This window comes from Hyperolius riggenbachi, chromosome 5 (assembly GCF_040937935.1).
Source record: "Hyperolius riggenbachi isolate aHypRig1 chromosome 5, aHypRig1.pri, whole genome shotgun sequence".
Classification (NCBI taxonomy): Eukaryota; Metazoa; Chordata; class Amphibia; order Anura; family Hyperoliidae; genus Hyperolius; species Hyperolius riggenbachi.
The window spans coordinates 15087613-15106716 of record NC_090650.1 but is presented as its reverse complement, the minus strand read 5'-3'; the positions used below and the strand labels follow the sequence as shown (position 1 = coordinate 15106716).

At 46.0% G+C, this 19104-nt stretch overlaps 2 protein-coding genes across 2 annotated transcripts in view; one reads left to right on the top strand and one right to left on the bottom strand.

The window, feature by feature from the left end:
* Positions 1-1079, bottom strand: part of LRRC72 (leucine rich repeat containing 72) — a 50594-nt gene extending 49515 nt beyond the window's left edge. The window contains exon 1 of the mRNA XM_068235109.1: positions 976-1079. Coding sequence (XP_068091210.1) covers positions 976-987 — 12 coding nt within the window. The 5' untranslated portion in view covers positions 988-1079. The remainder of the gene's footprint in view (positions 1-975) is intronic.
* On the top strand, positions 1042-18885 carry SYF2 (SYF2 pre-mRNA splicing factor). The gene is made up of 7 exons (XM_068235108.1): positions 1042-1164; positions 2496-2597; positions 4006-4131; positions 6248-6365; positions 8709-8799; positions 10873-10971; positions 14779-18885. The coding sequence occupies exons 1-7, from the start codon at positions 1057-1059 to the stop codon at positions 14942-14944; spliced, it is 810 nt and encodes a 269-aa protein (XP_068091209.1). The 5' UTR covers positions 1042-1056; the 3' UTR covers positions 14945-18885.
* Positions 18886-19104: the final 219 nt, after the last annotated feature.

Here is a 19104-nt window from a genome sequence, read left to right as displayed (position 1 = left end):
CCTGCCAATAGTAACTACAGTGTCAGAGGTGCAAGAAGGGGGTGGGGAGCAGCTTGTTACTGATTACCCCCAAGCACTCTATACATAGCAATCCCTGCCAATGGCAACTACAGTGTCAGAGGAGCAAGAAGGGGATGGGGAGCAGCTTGTTACTGATTACCCCCAAGCACTCTATACATAGCAATCCCTGCCAATGGCAACTACAGTGTCAGAGGTACAAGAAGGGGATGGGGAACAGCTTGTTACTGATTACCCCCAAGCACTCTATACATAGCAATCCCTGCCAATGGCAACTACAGTGTCAGAGGAGCAAGAAGGGGATGGGGAACAGTGTATTAATGGTTACTACTATTCAAAGAATCTATAGAAGTGATTATTACATAGCTAAGCTCCCAACTGTCCCTCTTTTGGTATGTGTGACTTGGGGTGTGCTGGGGGCGTGATCAGGGGTGTGGCAGGGGCGTGGCTTAAGTGTCTCTTCCTCATCTCAAAAAGTTGGGAGGTATGTTATTATGAGCACAGGACCAATAGAGAGCTAATACTGTAGTTGAGGGAGGGCCCTTCGGGGCCCCTCTGGCCCAAGGGCCCCGATGTGGTCACTACCTCTGCACCTCCTATTGCTATGCCCCTGCCCAGCATGCAACTGAATGGCAATGGCTATTAAAGGGCAAGTGCTTCTAAGGTATGTGATAACTCCAAACCATACCAGCAGAAAAGGTTGCAGAATTAGCATCTTTATCACTTAATACACTCAGACCAGTTGCTGCTGAAATTTGATTTTTATGGTGACAATCCCACTTTAACATAATATTAATATAACATAATAATAATATAACCTAATAAAAATAATTATTGTTAACATCATAATAATTGCATAAAAAGTAATGTGATATCTGTGGCCATGATTGTTATATGTTATATATATATTATGATAATGACAGCTGTGTGTGTAGTACAGAGCAGCCCAGCACTCACCCTCTCCGCCATGTTGGCTTCTCCTGTTGCCAGGATACGAGGACGTCACGCGGAGTATTGTGCATGCTGCAGGACTCGGAAATGCGTCACGCAGCATTGAGGGCGGAAGTTCCTCTGCGGGCAGCGCTGGCGGAAGTGGCTGTATTCATCATGGCGGCGATAGAGGAGGCTAGAAGCAGCGAAGAGGAGGTAAACAAGGGCCAGGAGATCCGGGAGGGGAGCTTCCTGCCCCGGCTTATAGGGTGTCAGGAAATGCTGGAGCTCAGAGTCCCTGATATTGTGTGCTAGGGTTTGTCGTTTCATATACAGCCTAACAGGGCACGCCGGGCATTGTAGTCCTAAACTAGAGGCTGGTAGTGCATGCTGGGCCTTGTAGTCCTAAACTAGAGGCTGGTAGTGCATGCTGGGCCTTGTAGTCCTAAACTAGAGGCTGGTAGTGCATGCTGGGCCTTGTAGTCCTAAACTAGAGGCTGGTAGTGCATGCTGGGCCTTGTAGTCATAAACTAGAGGCTGGTAGTGCATGCTGGACCTTGTAGTCATAAACTAGAGGCTGGTAGTGCATGCTGGGCCTTGTAGTCATAAACTAGAGGCTGGTAGTGCATGCTGGGCCATGTAGTCCTAAACTAGAGGATGACAGGGCATGCTGGTCCCAGTAGTCCTAAACTAGAGGCTGGTAGTGCATGCTGGGCCTTGTAGTCCTAAACTAGAGGATGACAGGGCATGCTGGTCCCAGTAGTCCTAAACTAGAGGCTGGTAGTGCACGCTGGGCCTTGTAGTCATAAACTAGAGGCTGGTAGTGCATGCTGGGCCTTGTAGTCATAAACTAGAGGCTGGTAGTGCACGCTGGGCATTGTGGTCCTAAACTAGAGGCTGGTAGTGCACGCTGGGCATTGTGGTCCTAAACTAGAGGCTGGTAGTGCATGCTGGGCCTTGTAGTCCTAAACTAGAGGCTGTCAGGGCATGGTGGACCTTGTAGTCGTAAAGTAGAGGCTGGCAGGGCATGCTGGACCTTGTAGTCCTAAAGTAGAGGCTGGTAGGACATGCTGGTCCCAGTAGTTCTAAACTAGAGGTTGGCAGGGCACTCTGGGCCTTGTAGCCCTAAACTAGAGGTTGGCAGGGCACTCTGGGCCTCGTAGTCCTAAACTAGAGGCCGGCAGGGCACTCTGGGCCTCGTAGGAATAAACTAGAGGCTGGCAGGGCACTCTGGGCCTTGTACTAATCTAGAGGCTGGCAGGGCATGCTGGTCCCAGTAGTCATAAACTAGAGGCTGGCAGGGCACTCTGAGCCTTGTAGTCCTATACTAGAGGCTGTCAGGGCACGCTGAGCCTTGTAGTCCTAAAGCAGATCCTGGTAGCACACGCTGGACCTTGTAGTCCTAAACTAGAGGCTGACAGGGCATGCTGGGCCTTGTAGTCCTAAACTAGAGGTTGGCAGGACACGCTGGGCTGTGTAGCTCCACGTGTAATGAGTATATGTATGAGGAATTTATATGAAGTGAAAGTGTGTTGTTCGTCCTGCAGGGATCTTCAGAGGAAGAGTCTCAATCCATGGCTGCTGAGGATCTGGCCGCACAGAAGAGAGAGGAGCGACTGAGAAAGTTCCGAGAACTTCACTTGAAAAGAGTAATGCACCTGGGAGGATTTATTTTATACAAACTACTTGTGTCATGCCATGCAAAACAGAAGTTTGTGTTTTAAAAAAGCGCTTGCGATTTTGGAAATCGCTCTCAAAGCGCTTGTGCAATGATTTCCTATGGGAGTGTTCATATATGAGCGTTCCGCTTCCTATTGAATCGCAAACGCTACTCCTGTACCATTTGCTGAGCGTTTGTGTTCAATAAAAAGTATAGGGAAATCGCAAAGTGTTTGAAAATCCGTTTCGAATTGGAATTTCCCGAGCGCTTTACACCAATCGCTCAGCGATTGCGATTTATAATGTGAACAAGGTCTAAAAACCTGTAGTTGATTTGTTCACTGCATCAGCTGTAATGCACCATTTTGTCTTTTATTGTTAAAGGGAACCAGAGGGGAGAGGGGTATGGAGGCTGACATGTTTATTTCCTTTTAGATAATGCACATTGCCCGGCTGTCCTGCTGATCCTCTGCCTCTAATATGTTAAGTCGTAGACCGTTAACAAGCACGCAGATCAGACATCTAAGAGAAATCTTACAAGATTAGCTGCATGCTTGTTTCTGGTGTTATTCAGGGGGTCACACTTGTTAGAAACTGCGTGCAATGTACAACTCTCCGGTCACCACACATTAAAGAGGAGCTGTCATCCATACTATCTCAGAAAAAACCCCACATATATAAGTAGATAAATACTTGCTCTGCTTACACAAAATGTGCATTGTACTGTACACGTTTTGATTTTAGTGATTTTTCTACAGTACAGGGCAGCACGGTGGCATAGTGGTTAGCGCTCTTGCAATGCTGGGTCCTCGGTTCCAATCCCAGCCAGGTCAACATCTGCAAGGCGTTTGTATGTTCTCCCCGTGTCTGTGTGGGTTTTCTCCGGGCACTCCAGTTTCATCCCCCCCCAAAAAAAAAAAACATACAGATAAGTTAATTGGCTTCCCCTAAATTGTCCCTAGATTACGATACGTACACTTCATGATACATACATAGACATATGACTATAGTAGGGAGTGTGGGCCCCTCTGAGGGATAGTTAGTGACAAGACAATATACTCTGTACAGCGCTGTGGAAGATGTCAGCGCTATATACATACTAAATAATGTTCAGCGCTGCGTAATATGTTGGCGCTTTCTAAATACAATAAATAATAATACAAATAATAATAACTACTGATCAGCAAGATGCCAGGCAACTGGTATTGTTTAAAAGGAAATATGGCTTCCTCCGTAAGTCTTCACACCTCAGGTTCCTTTTAACTGTTGTATTGCTATACCCTGTGTTCTGTTGTACCGCGCCACAGAAGATGCTGGCGTTATATAAATCGATTATAATTATATTATGTGTCGTCTCTTAGCACCCCCAGCATTCTCTGAGCATCTCCTCTCTTGTAGAATGAAGCCCGGAAGCTGAACCATCAGGAGGTGGTGGAGGAGGACAAGAGGCAGAAGCTGCCCAGTAACTGGGAGTCCCGGAAGGCCCGGCTGGAGTGGGAGCTGAAGGAGGAGGAGAAGAAGAGGGTGAGGGCTGCTATAGGGTTTCCTATCACACTTCATGCCTGGGTTACTAAAGGCTTCTCTGGAGTAAAAAACAGAAGTGACAGCACAAAGCTCTCCGGGGGAAACGTTAAGGCCGGGGTTACACTTGTTAGAAATTGCGTGCAAGTTACGACTCTCCGGTCACCGCACATTAAAGCGGTATAAAACCCTGACATAATATTCAATAAAATCATGTTTTCCTACTTTTTATATGCCATACGGTTATCATATTTGCTTTTGTGCATAAGTATTATTCATTTAGAAATTATAGGTTCCCAAAGTACACTTTTTTTTTCCCTGAGAGCTGACTTTCCATTTTATTTATAACTCCTTTATTCATCTTCTAACTTAAAGCGGAATATAACCCTGCATTTTAACTTTGCTCTAAAACATTATTTACAGTATATTATATGCAACCAGCATTTTTTTTTTTACTAGACCAGCATTGGAAGGGTTACACAGAGCTTTAAAGTTCCTGGAGAGAACTGCAGACGCATCCGAAGTTTACATTTTGTTTACATAAATGTATCTAACTGTGGTATGTGACTCACTCTCTCTGACTGAGAAGGAGCTGGAGGACAGCCAAAGAGTGTGTAACATTTATCACTTGTTACATTCTATTTAGTTAAATGTATCTATCTGAACCTCTGCATATCTCTCCACGGAACTTTAAACCTCTGTGTGTAACCCTTCCAATGCTGGTCTAGTAAAAAAGAATGCTGGTTGCATATAATATGCTGTAAATAATGTTTTAGAGCAAAGTTGAAATGCAGGGTTATATTCCGCTTTAAGATGAAATGCTTTCTGATCGTCTGACTTTGTTCATCAGAGCCTGCAGTGTCGTGCTGGGGGATACACGTGTATCGAGCAGCTGGTGCGGCCAGCTGATAATATTTAGCTAGTCCGATGATGCTGCCCGATCCCCGCCGGCGGACAATGACAGAGAATTGAGCGGCTGATAAGGAAGCGCCGGCGGGAATCGATGAACGGGGATGCAGCAGGAGTCGATCCGGCGGCTAATCGGCCGCCGGATCGACCCGTGTATGCCCAGCATTAGAGAAGTGTTTCTTTACATTCCTCACTTGATACAATTAAATACAAGTTAACATAATCTAAGTTGGATGCTTCCAGCTTTGCTGGCAGGGAACTTTGAAGTCCTGTGTGTAACCCTTTGAATGCTGTTCTAGTAAAAAAAAATGCTGGTTGTATATAATATGCTGTAAATAATCTATTAGAGCAAAGAAGAAATGCTGGGTCTTCTTTAAAGGAATACTGTAGTTGGGTCGGGGGAAAATGAGCTGAACTTACCCGGGGCTTCTAATGGTCCCCCACAGGCATCCTGAGCCCGCACAGCCACTCCCCAATGCTCCGGCCCCGCCTCCGGTTCACCTCTGGAATTTCAGACTTTAACGTCTGAAATCCACTGTGCCTGCGTTGCCGTGTCCTCAATCCCGCTGATGGCACCAGGAGTGTACTGCGCAGGCCCAGTATGGTCTGTACCTGCGCCGTATGCTCCTGGTGACATCGGGAAGCGAGGACACAGAAACACAGGCGCAGTGGTTTTCTGACTTTAAAGTCTGAAATTCCAGAAGTGAACTGGAGGCGGAGCCGGAGCATTGGGGAGTGGCTGCACGGGCACAGGATGTCTGCGGGGGACCATTAGAAGCCCCGGGTAACTTCAACTCATTTTCCCCGACGCTCTACTGTTTAAACTTCCTGCTGGGACAGGAAGAAGGGAAGCCTGACGGACTCAGAGCCCAGTGGAGGAGGAGGACACGCGCCGGCGGAACAGGTAATGTATTGCCGCTGTATTGCGTCGGTCGTCGGACATTCAAACGCCGCTATCGACGCACTCCCGACCCGGCGATCGAGCGAAATCTTCAGCACGGACAGGAACGATGGGAATCGATGGGAACGATCGATGTCGGTCGGAAACCGATCATTTGGTCAACGTTTGCGCAACGATTTTGCAGCGGATTCAATCACGGTGATCGAATCTGCTGTATATCGGCGGGAAAATCGTTAGGTGTATGGGCCCCATTAGAAAGTTTTTGTGTCCAGTATAACCTCCGTCTCTCTCTGCTGTCCTTTCTACTAGGATTGTGCAGCTAAAGGAATAGACTATCAGCGAGCCAAAATTCTGGATATCAGCGCAGAGGAGGCGGAGCGATGGGAGAGGAAGAAGAAGAGGAGGAACCCGGATCTGGGATTCTCAGGTATATTATGTTAGAGAGTCTCTCCTGCTGCTGCTGAGCAGATACACTATGTGTATTATTATGATGTTGGTATGCTTGGATACAGACTTGCTGTAGTCCTACATCTGCCCTCTTAGTTCTCTCTTACTGCTCTAGTCATGCAGTGGCCACCTGACCTGTACTCAGCTTTCCATAACAAATGTAAGTTGATTCAGGGGGTGGTTCCCGCTGTAGTAGCACACAGGTAGACACTGCATGCGTGTTTTCTTCCCTCCAACAGATCTCCACTAACTTCAACCTTATTTAAGGGACACCTGAAGGGAGAGGGATATGCAGGCTGCTATATTTATTTCCTTTTAAACCATACCAGTTCCCTGGCTGTCCTGCTGATCTTTCATGTATCAGTAGTGTGTATGGCTAAAAGTAGACCATTTATTTAGGGAAAGTTCCTCTACAGTAAGAGTGTTTTAAAATGTTGAGTGTATTGACATGGTAAGTAGTTATGGCAAATTCTATATCTGCATTTTTAAAGGGGGCTTAGATGCTTTCCTTACATTGAAAGACATCCATAGCTACAATTACTAGGTAATGCCCAGTGATGTTGATCCAGGGATTTTTTCTGGAGTTGGGAAGAATTTTTTTTTCCTTTTGGGGCTAATTGGACCATGCCTTCTAAGGGTTTTTTGCCTTCCCCTGGGTCAACAAGGATATGTGAGGGAGCATATAGTGTGTGTGTGTGTGTACAGTGTGTGTGTGTACAGTGTGTGTGTGTACAGTGTGTGTGTGTACAGTGTGTGTCCGTGTACAGTGTGTGCGTGTACAGTGTGTGCGTGTACAGTGTGTGTGTGTACAGTGTGTGTGTGTACAGTGTGTGTGTGTACAGTGTGTGTGTGTACAGTGTGTGTGTGTACAGTGTGTGTGTGTACAGTGTGTGCGTGTACAGTGTGTGCGTGTGTGTACAGTGTGTGTGCGTGTGTGTACAGTGTGTGTGTGTGTGTGTACAGTGTGTGTGTGTGTACAGTGTGTGTGTGTACAGTGTGTGTGTGTGTGTGTGTGTGTGTGTGTGTACAGTGTGTGTGTGTACAGTGTGTGTCCGTGTACAGTGTGTGCGTGTACAGTGTGTGTGTGTGTGTACAGTGTGTGTGTGTGTGTGTGTACAGTGTGTGTGTGTACAGTGTGTGTGTGTACAGTGTGTGTGTGTACAGTGTGTGTCCGTGTACAGTGTGTGCGTGTACAGTGTGTGCGTGTACAGTGTGTGCGTGTACAGTGTGTGTGTGTGTGTACAGTGTGTGTGTGTGTGTACTTTGTGTGTGTACTGTGTGTGTGTGTGTGTGTACAGTGTGTGTGTGTGTACAGTGTGTGTGTGTGTACAGTGTGTGTATGTGTGTGTGTGTGTGTGTGTGTGTGTGTGTGTGTGTGTGTGTGTGTGTGTGTGTGTGTGTGTGTGTGTGTGTGTGTGTGTGTGTGTAGCTTTAAAGTGTAACAGAGATGTCAAATTCTAAAGATTTGATACTTACCCGGGGCTTCCTCCCGCCCCACAAGCACATGTGAGTCCCTCGGTGTCCTCTCGTGGTCTGCCATTCAGCCACGATCAGCCCCGGTAATATGCTCAGTCGGGTCCAGTCTGGGTCTTCTGTGCATGCGTGGACCTCCCGCCCATACGCAGTAAACGCAGACTGACGCAACTGAGCCAGTTACTGGGGCTGATCGTGGCGGAACGGCAGACCGCGGGACTCAGACGAGGGACTCAGGCGAGCTTATGGGGCTGGAGGAAGCCCCGGGTAAGTATCCAATCTTTAAAATTTGACGTCTCTGGTTTCCTTTCATGTGGTCTGAGCACCTGATATACACGCTTGCATGCAACATTCATGCAAATCGCGTCTTTTTAAAGGCGCTCTGAGCTAGATACAGCTTTGGACAAGGCTTTTTTAACCCGAGGAAGTTGCTTCAGGCCATGAAATGCGTTGCTGTTGTCCTTATTGATAAAACTGTCTAAACTTTGAATGGTGTCAACACTGAAGATCAGCTTTTGGTTACCTTGATTTTAAGTTTTTTTTTTTTTTTTGTTTTTTTTTTAATACTTTTATTGGGCGCTTCTATTCACATCTACTTCCACAAATCCTGTGCAGCTTCTGTTTCAATCAAATGCCCTTCCTGCTGTTTTTGATTGGCATAATCTTAGGCTGCACACAACCTGCATGTGAGCAGAATAAATCTGCATCTCCTTGACTATCTCTGCTTGTCAAGGGTGAGGAGCCACGGAATCAAGTAACCAGTAAGGAGAAAGCTTCTCCTCAACTGCTGCCAACAATGTCAGCTGTCTTTCTTCTCATTCATCTGTCATGTGATCTCTTCTATCTGCAGATTACGCCGCTGCCCAGCTGCGCCAGTACCAGCGTCTGACCAAACAGATCAAACCCAACATGGCGGAATATGAGCAGGAACGGGAGAAACGGTTAGTGACGCTCTCTTCCAGGTGATTTCAGTTACACTGCTTCTACCTGTCCTTTGGGTGGTGTGCTGAAACTCCACCCAACAGGGTCCCCTGCTCCACCCCCAATCCCTCCTTCTCTGACTATTTTCCAGTGGAAACTAATAGAGGTGAGATGGACCTCCCTCTGGATATATTACCATTAGGTTTAGTTAGTAAAATGCTAATTATTGAGTTGATGCAAATATTATGCATATTTTAGGATCATTTACACAGCTTGTAAATGGACGAATCAAATGCTGGAGCTGATGTATTCCATAGAATATGGTCTATAGAAGAGGCATGTGCACCAGGATGGGGGGGGGGGGGGGCATGGCAGGGAGCAGGGAACATGTCTTGTTCCCTGAATACACAGCAACATTGCATTGCAGCCAGTGGTGTGCTGTCTCTTTTGTCCTTCCGGAGTTGTCCGAAACCATTTGAGCAGTCCGGTTTGAGACCCGGCATCGGAAAACAATCAGGTTGAGTACACCTGATCAACTGCATCCTTGGCAACACACACTGTATTGTAAGCAGGAAACATGCCCCTGTGTCTCACTTGCTTCCCCTGTACCGTCTTGTGTACACTTTAACCACTTCACCCCTCAAGAGTTTTTCCCCTTAAAAAGCAAAGCAGTTATCACATTTCAGCACGCCTCCCATTCATTCGCCAATAACTTTATCACTACTGATCACATTGGGGTGTTTTGTTTTGTTTTTTGCCAAAAATAATGCTTTCTTTGGGTGGTACTTTTTGCTAAGAATTATTTTATATGTATTTTGAAGGGAATAAGCCATTATAGCTTTAAAATGAAATGTGCTACTGTGATTAACCACTTCAGCCTTCAGTCGTTTTCACTTTTTGCATCCGAGCAATGTTCACCTCCCATTCATTAGCCTATAACTTTATCACTACTTATCACAATGAACTGATCTATATCTTGTTTTTTCCACCACCAATTAGGCTTTCTTTGGGGGTACATTTTGCTAAGAGCCACTTTACTGTAAATGCATTTTAACAGGAAGAATAAGGAAAAAAAAAAAGTCATTATTTCTCAGTTTTCAGCCATTATAGTTTTAAAATAATACATGCCTCCATAATTAAAACTCACATATTGTATTTGCCCATATGTCCCGGTTATTACACCGTTAAAATTATGTCCCTATCACAATGTATGGCGACAATATTTTATTTGGAAATAAAGGTGCATTTTTTTTCCGTTTTGCATCGATCACTATTTACAAGTTTAAAATAAAAAAAAATATGGAAATATTTCATCTTTACATTGATATTTAAAAAGTTTAGACACTTAGGTAAATATTTACATGTTGTTGTTTTTTTTTTTTTTTTTTATTGTAATGTATTTTTTTTTAATTTTTTTTTTTTATATTAAACATTTTATTTGGGTATTTTTTGGGAGGGCGGGATGTAAACAGTGGTTTTATAATGTAAATGTGTGTTGAGTTTTATTTTTTTTTACTTTTTGTTGTAGTTCTACTTTTTGGCCACAAGATGGCGGCCATGAGTTTGTTTACATGACGTCACTCTAAGCGTAACATACGCTTAGAGCGACGTATGGGGGACGCAACAGCCAGAAAAAGCGAAGCTTCAGAAAGAAGCTGTCCCTTTTTCTGCGGGGGAAAGGAATCAGTGATTGGGCACCATAGCCCGATTCACTGATTGCCCGGCCTACGAACCGCAGGCCGGGAGCGCGCGTGCACGATCGGCCGCGGGAGCGTGCGGACGCGCACATGGCCTCCTGGGCGTAGCTAGTACGTCCAGGAGGCCAAAGTAGTTAAAACCCACACATTTTATTTGCCCAGTCTATGCACTCAGTTGGGCGGGGGGGGGGGAGGGGGCAAGAGAGTAAAGTGTAAGTACACTCCCACACAGATGTTTTCTGAACTTGGGATTGTACATTTATGATTTTGAACTGATCTATGTAGAGAGGTCTATTAAAGGGTCATCACAGTGTCTCCTGTAGCACAGTCTTCCAGAGCTGCAGCTGTCTCTGAATAACGACTTGTAGTTCAGTCTATATGTTGTTGTTCTTCCAGGGGTGAGGATTTCTTCCCGACGTCGGACAGCCTGTACCACGGAACCCACGTCCCGTCCCAGGAGGGCGTCGACAGGATGGTGAACGATCTGGAGAAGCAGTACGTGGGCTTGTTTGTTCTGTTTACAGAAATGAATCTGCCAGTTCACAAGACTTGTACGCTGCTCTTTAAAGGGAATCTGAGGCAAAAGGAATATGGCGGCTACCATTATGATTTTCTTTTAAACAATGCAGATTGCCTGGCTGTCCTGCTGATCCTCTGCCTGTAATATATTTAGCCATAGCCCCTGAACAAGCATGCAGCAGATCAGGTGCTCAGACTGAAGTCAGACTGGATTAGCTGCATGCTTGTTTCAGGTGTGTGATTCAGCCACTACTGCAGCCAAAGACATCAGCAGGGCTGACAGGCAACCTGGTATTGTTTAAAAGGAAATAAATATGGCAGCCACCATATCCCTCTTACTTCAGGTGTCCTTTTAAGGGGCTAGTCACACTTGTCCCTGTAATGTATTTATTTTTTTGTTTCACAATTCCAATTCTGCATTTTGTGTTTGTTTTTTTTTAAACCTTAGGCATGCAAGTGCCGGTTTCTGTCCGGATCAGGACTGGGTCGTACTTTAGCAGCACTCACTGATCAGAAATTTAAAACCATATAACACTTTCCTAGAAGTAAATGGCTTCAGAGAGCAGGCTAGAGATACGAATGGGTCAGTAGTCCATAGATTTTAGCTCTGGCATTCGTCAGTGAATGTGTCATTGAGCAGAGACAAAGTCGATTTAAATATAAAACTCATCATTTGTTACCACCGATACAAATCCTGCCATAAATCTGAAGTGTGTCTACTTCCTTCTTTCATGGAAGCAGACATAGGGTTAACATCCTGTGTCTACAAATTAGCTGCTCTGCCATGGCAGAGTAGATTCCTGAGCTGACATAGCTGAGAGATCAAATTACATTTGTGATTAGACACAAATGAGGGGGGATTAGACAGGCTAAACTCACTAAATAGATACAGGGTGCACTTCTCTCTGTTTCCCTTCTGTCCTGTGCAAGAGTTCAGGTTCACTTTAACTCGGGTCAGGCAGAGAAAGTAAAATAGAAACCCAGCATAGTTATTGTGTGTCTGGCACTGTTCATACATATGTCCATCTCATGTCACTTGTCACCTGGGTATTCCTTTAAGCCTCTCTGCACATGGTATGTTCCTCATCTAATGTCCCCCCTCCTGCTAGATCTGCTCTGCAGGTGCAAGTTTCTAAAAATGCATTGTTTCTGCTAGAAAGGGCGCAGTCACATGACCACCTCTGTGACGTATAGTGCAGAGGTATGTGTGACCTCCTAGGCACACCGTTCCTTTGTTTGTTTTGTTTTATTTCAGGTGCACAGTTACCTTCTAAAGCACCCCTGAAGTGAGAGAGATGCAGAGGTTGCTATATTTATTCACTTTTTAAACAATGCATATTGCCTGGCTGTCTGACTAGCCATAGCCCTGGAACAAGCATGCAGAACGGGTGCTCTGACTGAAGTATGACTGGATTGGCTGCATGCTTGTTTCAGGTGTGTAATTCAGCCACTACTGCAGCCAAATAGATCAGCAGGACTGCCAGGCAACTGGTATTGTTTGAGAGGAAATAAATATGGCAACCTCCATATTCCTTTCACTTCAGTTGTCCTTTAACCGCTTGCCGCCCGCGTCACGCCAGCAGGCGTGGCCGCGGCGGCAGCCCCAGGACCAGCTAACACCAATTGGCGGAAAGTCCTGGGGCAGCAGTTTACGGGAGATCGCGCGCACGATGCGCGCGCATCTCCCGCTTGGTGGGCGGAGCTGAGCTCCGCCTTTAGTCTCCGAGCGCCGCTCGCCGCTCGGGAGACTGTTACACGGCGAAACCGCCGTGTAATTACATGTGCAGCGCTGCAGTCAGCAGCAGCGCTGCACTGGGGACGGCCGTGTGACACGGCTGTCCCCATGGGGGACAAGAGAGCGATCGTCTCTCATAGGCAGAAGCCTATGACAGCCGATCGCCGTGATTGGCCGGCTGGGGGGAGGGAGGGGATTTAGAATTAAAAAAAAAAAAAAAAAAGAAAAAGGCAAAAAATATTAAAAAAACAAACAAATATTTATAAAAAAAAATAAACACAGGGGGGGCGATCAGACCGCACCAACTGAGAGCTCTGTTGGTGGGGAGAAAAGGGGGGGGGGGAGATCACTTGTGTGCAGAGGTATACGGCCCTGCAGCTTGGCCTTAAAGCTGCAGTGGCCAATTATGGTAAAATTAGGCTGGTCACTAGGGGGGTTTACCACCATGGTCCTCAAGAGGTTAAATTCGGATGGGTTGTATGGCTGGCACCTTCCTCAGTTTCGCTTTTTTTTTCTCAGCAGCCAATAAATACAGTTCTAGGGCTTGTGTTGTGTTTTCACTGACTATTTTAGAAATTGCATTAAAAGCGCATGTGCAACTTTTTCCTATGAGAGTGTTCACATTTGAGCGTTTCGATTTGCCTATAATGGAAGGTATAGGGAAATCGCAAAGTGTTTGAAAAAGCACCTTGTATAGCGATTTCCCCAGCGCTTTTATGAATAAATATATTGTAGTTGTTCATTTCCAGTTCAGAGTTACAAAAGCGCTTTTCTAAGCGCAAAACGCAGGGAAAGGCGCTTTTAAAAAGGCTCAAATCGCTTGCGATGGCGCTGACGATTTAGGTGAACTAAGCCTTTGTGCAATGGGGGAACGTTCAACCGTTTCCAGCTTTTTAAGCAGGTCTAAAATGTTCATATCAAATGAATTGCAAAATAGTCACTTCTCATTCAGGGCGAATGGGAATTAAAGAGGAACTGTTGCGAAAATCTTAAAATATAAAACGCATACAAATAAGAAGTACCTTTCTTCCAGAGTAAAATGAGCCATAAATGACTTTTCTCCTGCGTTGCTGTCACTTACAGAATGTAGTAGAAATCTGACATTACCGACAGGTTTGGGACTAGCACTTCTTCTCATGGGGGGTTCTTAGGGTTTTCTTTTTTTTTAAAAGCACTTAGTGAATGGCAGTTGCTCCGTCCAACTGCCAAAATAGTGTGCAGCGAGCAGGGAAGCTGTCCAGCTTCTCTGTATAAATCTTTTTCAGGGAATGTCTTTATAAAGAATAAAGGCCATGCTGAGAATCTCCCATGAAGAGATGGACTAACCCAAAACCTGTCAGTAATGTAAGATTTCTACTACCTACTGTAAGTGACAGCAACATAAGAGAAAAGTAATTTATGGCTTATTTTTCTCTGGAAGAAACGTACTTCTTATTTGTATGAGTTTTACATTTTAAGATTTTTACGACAGTTCCTCTTTAAGGCTTCTTGCACACAGGGACGTTACAGGCGCACGTTAGTGCAGCCTGTAACGCTCCCCCAACGCACAGCAATGTAACACAAGTGGGCTGTTCACACTGCCCACGTTGCGTTACATTGTAACGCAGCAAAGTGCTGCATGCTGTGCGTTCTATGCGGCTAAGGCGCGTTAGACTGTTTGCACATGCTCAGTCGTGTTGGGGAGGAGGGGAGAGCGGCCGGGCATAATTAATATTCACTGCACTCAGTGACGTGCAGTGTTTACTTCCTGGAGCGGCCGCTCTGTGCGGCAATTGGCCGGGCGGGACCACGTGATGCCGCATGCGTCCAAGAGTACGCATCACGGCATCACGGACGCCAGAGTGAGCTGCACAACGTGGCTCACTCCGACGTCCACATCAGAGAGCACCAGGCGTTGCGTTAGGGGCACGTTATGTGCCCTATAACGTCCCCTAAACGCAACGTCCTGGTGTGTAACTAGCCTTAATCTTACCTCTGACTTTTGACTAAGAAATCATTTTAGAACTCTGAGCAGCTCCATTCTTACTCCGCCCTCCTCTGTCTTGTAGGATTCAGAAGCGGGAGAAGTACAGCCGGAGACGCGCTTACAACGATGACGCCGACATCGACTACATCAACGAGAGGAACGCCAAATTCAACAAGAAGGCCGAGCGGTTTTACGGGAAATACACGGCGGAGATCAAACAAAACCTGGAGAGGGGGACGGCGGTCTGAGGTCTCGTGTCAGCTGGTGGGTGGGGCTGTGTTCAGGGGCGGAGTTTTATACATTGTCCCTTGGGCGTGTCTTACTTGCATATAGTATTCACTGCTTATAACGAGACTATGGACAGGAGGATTTGTACAAAGACGTCCAATTCGTCTGTCAAAGCAATCTCTATAAACGTGCTAGTAAAGTGCTCTACACATGCTAGATGGTTCTTGGCCGTCTGCCGAAAATCTAACCTGTGTACAGCGACTGCCTCTCGGTCCCCTGCCAAGAGATACTTGCTCCGTCATGCGCTCTGCCCTTGCCCCTCCTCCACCCTCCATGGCAACAGGACGCAGCGCTACCCTGCAGGCTACACAGAGCTTGGCCTCTGAACTGGACACGATTCGACCACATGTCCCGATCGCTGCAGGTGACATTCCTATGCCTGGAAGGTGACATCTTGCTGGGAATGTCAGAACTATGCACAGAAAGAGGATACCTTGTTTTTTAAGGGCATCATTGACCATTACATCGATAGATTGCTACTAGGGATGAGTGTTCTATTTCGGAGCAGAACTCAAATCTCAACTAAAGCAGACTGGGGCAGGAGGGGTTAAAGGAGAACTGTAGTGAGAGGTATATGAAGGCTGCCATATTTATTTCCTTTTAAGCAATACCAGTTGCCTGGCAGCCCTGCTAAGCTATCTGCCTGCAGTAGAGTGAATCACACCAGAAACAAGCATGCAGCTAATCTTGTCAGATCTGACAAAAATTTCAAACACCTGATCTGCTGCATGCTTGTTCAGGGGCTATGGCTAAAAGTATTAGAGGATCCCCTGGGCAGCCAGGCAACTGGTATTCCTTAAAGGATACCAGATGCAAAAGCATCTTGTAAAAACTAAACCTGTACTGTCTATGGGGCATAATCAAATACTCACCGCGCCTCCCGTTTTCCTCCGTCCCCCGCCGCTCTTCTCTGTTCTGTCCCGTTGCCCTGGGCGACTTCGGCGACTCCAAACCTGGACATTCTGCGCTGCGCATGTGCAGCATGTCCGTTCTGCTCACCTGTGGCCGTGTAGTGACGTCACAAGATAGGAGCACGCTCGCCCCTGCGTGAGTGTGAATTGGAGATGCGGGGGAAGCGATCGCGCTTCTGGCCTGTGATGTCACTGCGCAGCCACAGGGGAGCAGAGCGGACATACTGGGCATGCGTGACGCAGTATATCAGGGTTTGGAGTCGCTAAAGTCACCCAGGACAACGGGACAGACCGGAAAAAAAAGCACCATGGGAATGGAGGGGGGGGGGGGGGGGAGAAAAAAGGAGGTTGGTGAGTATTTGATTATGCCCCCTTACCCAGTACAGGTTTAGCTTTAGCTTTTGCATCTGGTATGATTTAAAGTGAACTGAGATGGATATGGATTTTTCCTTTTAAAATAATACCAGTTGCCTGGCTGTCCTGCTGATCCTGTGCCTCTAATACTTTCAGCCACAGCCCCTGAACAAGCATGCAGATCAGGTGCTCTAACTGAAGTCAGACTGGGTTAGCTGCATGCTTGTTTCAGGTGTGTGATTCAGCCACTACTGCAGCCAAAGAGATCAGCAGGACAGCCAGGCAACTGGTATTGTTTAAAAGGAAACATCCATGTCCCTCTCAGGTGGATCCAAGGTGAACTTTTACACATTGGGCCTGATTCACAAAGCGGTGATAACTCAGTTATCACGCCTAAAAGACTTTAGGCGTGATAACCTTTGCACTAGCAAAATTATTACCACTTTGCTCTAACTCGCGCGAAGCTCCCGCGCACAAAGTCCCATAGGGCTTAATTGGCGCTGCACGCGAAGCGCGCAAAACTTTGCAAGAGTTTCTTCACATCACGCCTAAACTAAGTTTAGGAGTGATAAAGGGCTTTTCACAGTCGTGCAAAGTGTTTGCACCGCTTTGTGAATCAGGCCCATTGCATAATTGTGTTCCTTTCCTATAGTTTATAGGTCATTCCTCAAGCCAAATACTTTTTTGTTTTTGTTTTAATACTCTACTTCCCTATAAACTAAAAAAAGCCACACCCACAGTTTTCAGAGAGCCTTGGCAGTAGCAAGGGCTCATGGGAGCTCAGTCTGGGCAGGAGGAGGGGGCGATATTACTAGCTATTGATTTCAGAGGCGGAGGGAGGAGGAGAGGGGATTAGGCTGATGGCTGAAGATACAGATAAAGCAGCCCATACACTCAGCCGATTTTCTGGCCGACCGATCGATCGATTGCAAATCGGTTGGCCAATTGACCGATCGACGGCCGATTTCGATGGATTTCCATCGAACTTGCAGGGTGGAAAATTTAGGTTGATCTGATGAGATTGCGTATCAGTTTGCATTGGCCTTAATGGAAATCTGATGGCAAAAAAATGCCATCAGATCGAATTTCAATAGATTTCAAACTGAAATCTATTGGAATTCTATCCTGGTAAAAAATGTTCCAAAAACGCATCAGATAGATCATCAGATGCATTTCTTATCTATCTGCTGCCAATCTGACGAGTGTATGGGCACCTTAAGCCTGCCTCTGTGTAATGTTTACAACCAACATGGCTGCTGTCATTGTATCGCAGGAATAAATAATCATATTCTATTAAAACTGTTTGCAGCTAGATTTGCTGTGTAAACTATCTAAACTTTTAGCTAAGATATATAGACAAGTTACTTGTTCTAGTTAGTTTTTCATCTCGGATCCGCTTTAAGGTTCTTTTTAAAAGGAAGTGCATATGGCAGCCTCCATATCTTTCTCTCTACAGTTGTTCTTTAACTCACCCCTTGTCACCGCATCTGTGCGCCGCCCTCCACATCCCGTTCCAGCCCTCGTATACTTCCTCTTCTGGCTGTGAAGCAGGAAGTAGCTGTAGAGCTGGAGTACAGCGCGGAGAGCAGCGCACAGAGGTGGAGGGGGAGTTGTCGGCTTTATTTTACAAGAGCCACAGAGTGTGTTTGGCAAAGCGTTTGTGTGATTCATGTATTACAAATGCCTATTTAAAAAAATATATGTTTCGAACTGGGGTTTTAAATTTGTCTAGTTGGATTCTGTGTAAACAGAAAGTGGTCATAAAAACTAAATGGCTATTCACCTGTGTACAGAAACTGGACTATTTTCTATGTGGACTTCTATGTATTCAGTCTGCTGTCTTGTTTGGGTTTTTTCTTTTGTTCCTGATGCAAGGTGTATTTTTAGAGATATCTGGTCCTGCCAGATTCTGTGCTTATAGCATTTATTACACGTCAGGCTTTCTGTTAAACGTCAGGAGGAATCAATGTAAGTTACATGATTGTGCACAGGCCATTATACACAGTGGCGTAGCTAAGGAGCTGTGGGCCCCGATGCAAGTTTTACAATGGGGCCCCCCAAGCACTCTATACATAACAACTGATACGCCGCCCCAAAACCTGCCAATGGCAACTACAGTGTCAGAGGTGCAAGAAGGGGATGGGGAACAGTGTGTTAATGATTACCCCCAAGCACTCTATACATAGCATTCCCTGCCAATGGCAACTACAGTGTCAGAGGTGCAAGAAGGGGATGGGGAACAGTGTGTTAATGATTACCCCCAAGCACTCTATACATAGCATTCCCTGCCAATGGCAACTACAGTGTCAGAGGTGCAAGAAGGGGATGGGGAGCAGCTTGTTACTGATTACCCCCAAGCACTCTATACATAGCATTCCCTGCCAATGGCAACTACAGTGTCAGAGGTGCAAGAAGGGGATGGGGAGCAATGTGTTAATGATTACCACTATTCAAAGTATCTATAGAAGTGATTATTATGAGCACAGGACCAATAGAGAGCTAATACTGTAGTTGAGGGAGGGCCCTATGGGGCCCCTCTGGCCCAAGGGCCCCGATGCGGTCGCTACCGCTGCACCCCCTATTGCTACGCCCCTGATTATACAACTTAATGTTAATAAAGTTGCTTTTTTGTTTCATTCTGTATCCGGGTGTGATGATTGTCTCAATAGGCCTCAAACATCAGAATTATCTGTGCTGCGGCCATAGCGACGGTACTTAAAGAGAACCAGAGACGAAGCACCCTCATGTATTTTATTACATTTATCAGTGGGAACATGACAGTAAACACCTACCATGCTTTTAGTTTTATTCTTCTAAAGGTCCGTACACACACCGGATTGCAGGAAGCGACGGGT

Excerpts from the sequence above, each read along its gene's own strand:
- SYF2 (XM_068235108.1), top strand. The coding sequence starts at position 1,057 with ATGCGTCACGCAGCATTGAGGGCGGAAGTTCCTCTGCGGGCAGCGCTG. Across the intron at positions 8,800-10,872 it reads GAGCAGGAACGGGAGAAACG|GGGTGAGGATTTCTTCCCGA; the intron begins GTTAGTGACGCT and ends TTGTTCTTCCAG. Across the intron at positions 10,972-14,778 it reads GTGAACGATCTGGAGAAGCA|GATTCAGAAGCGGGAGAAGT; the intron begins GTACGTGGGCTT and ends TCTGTCTTGTAG.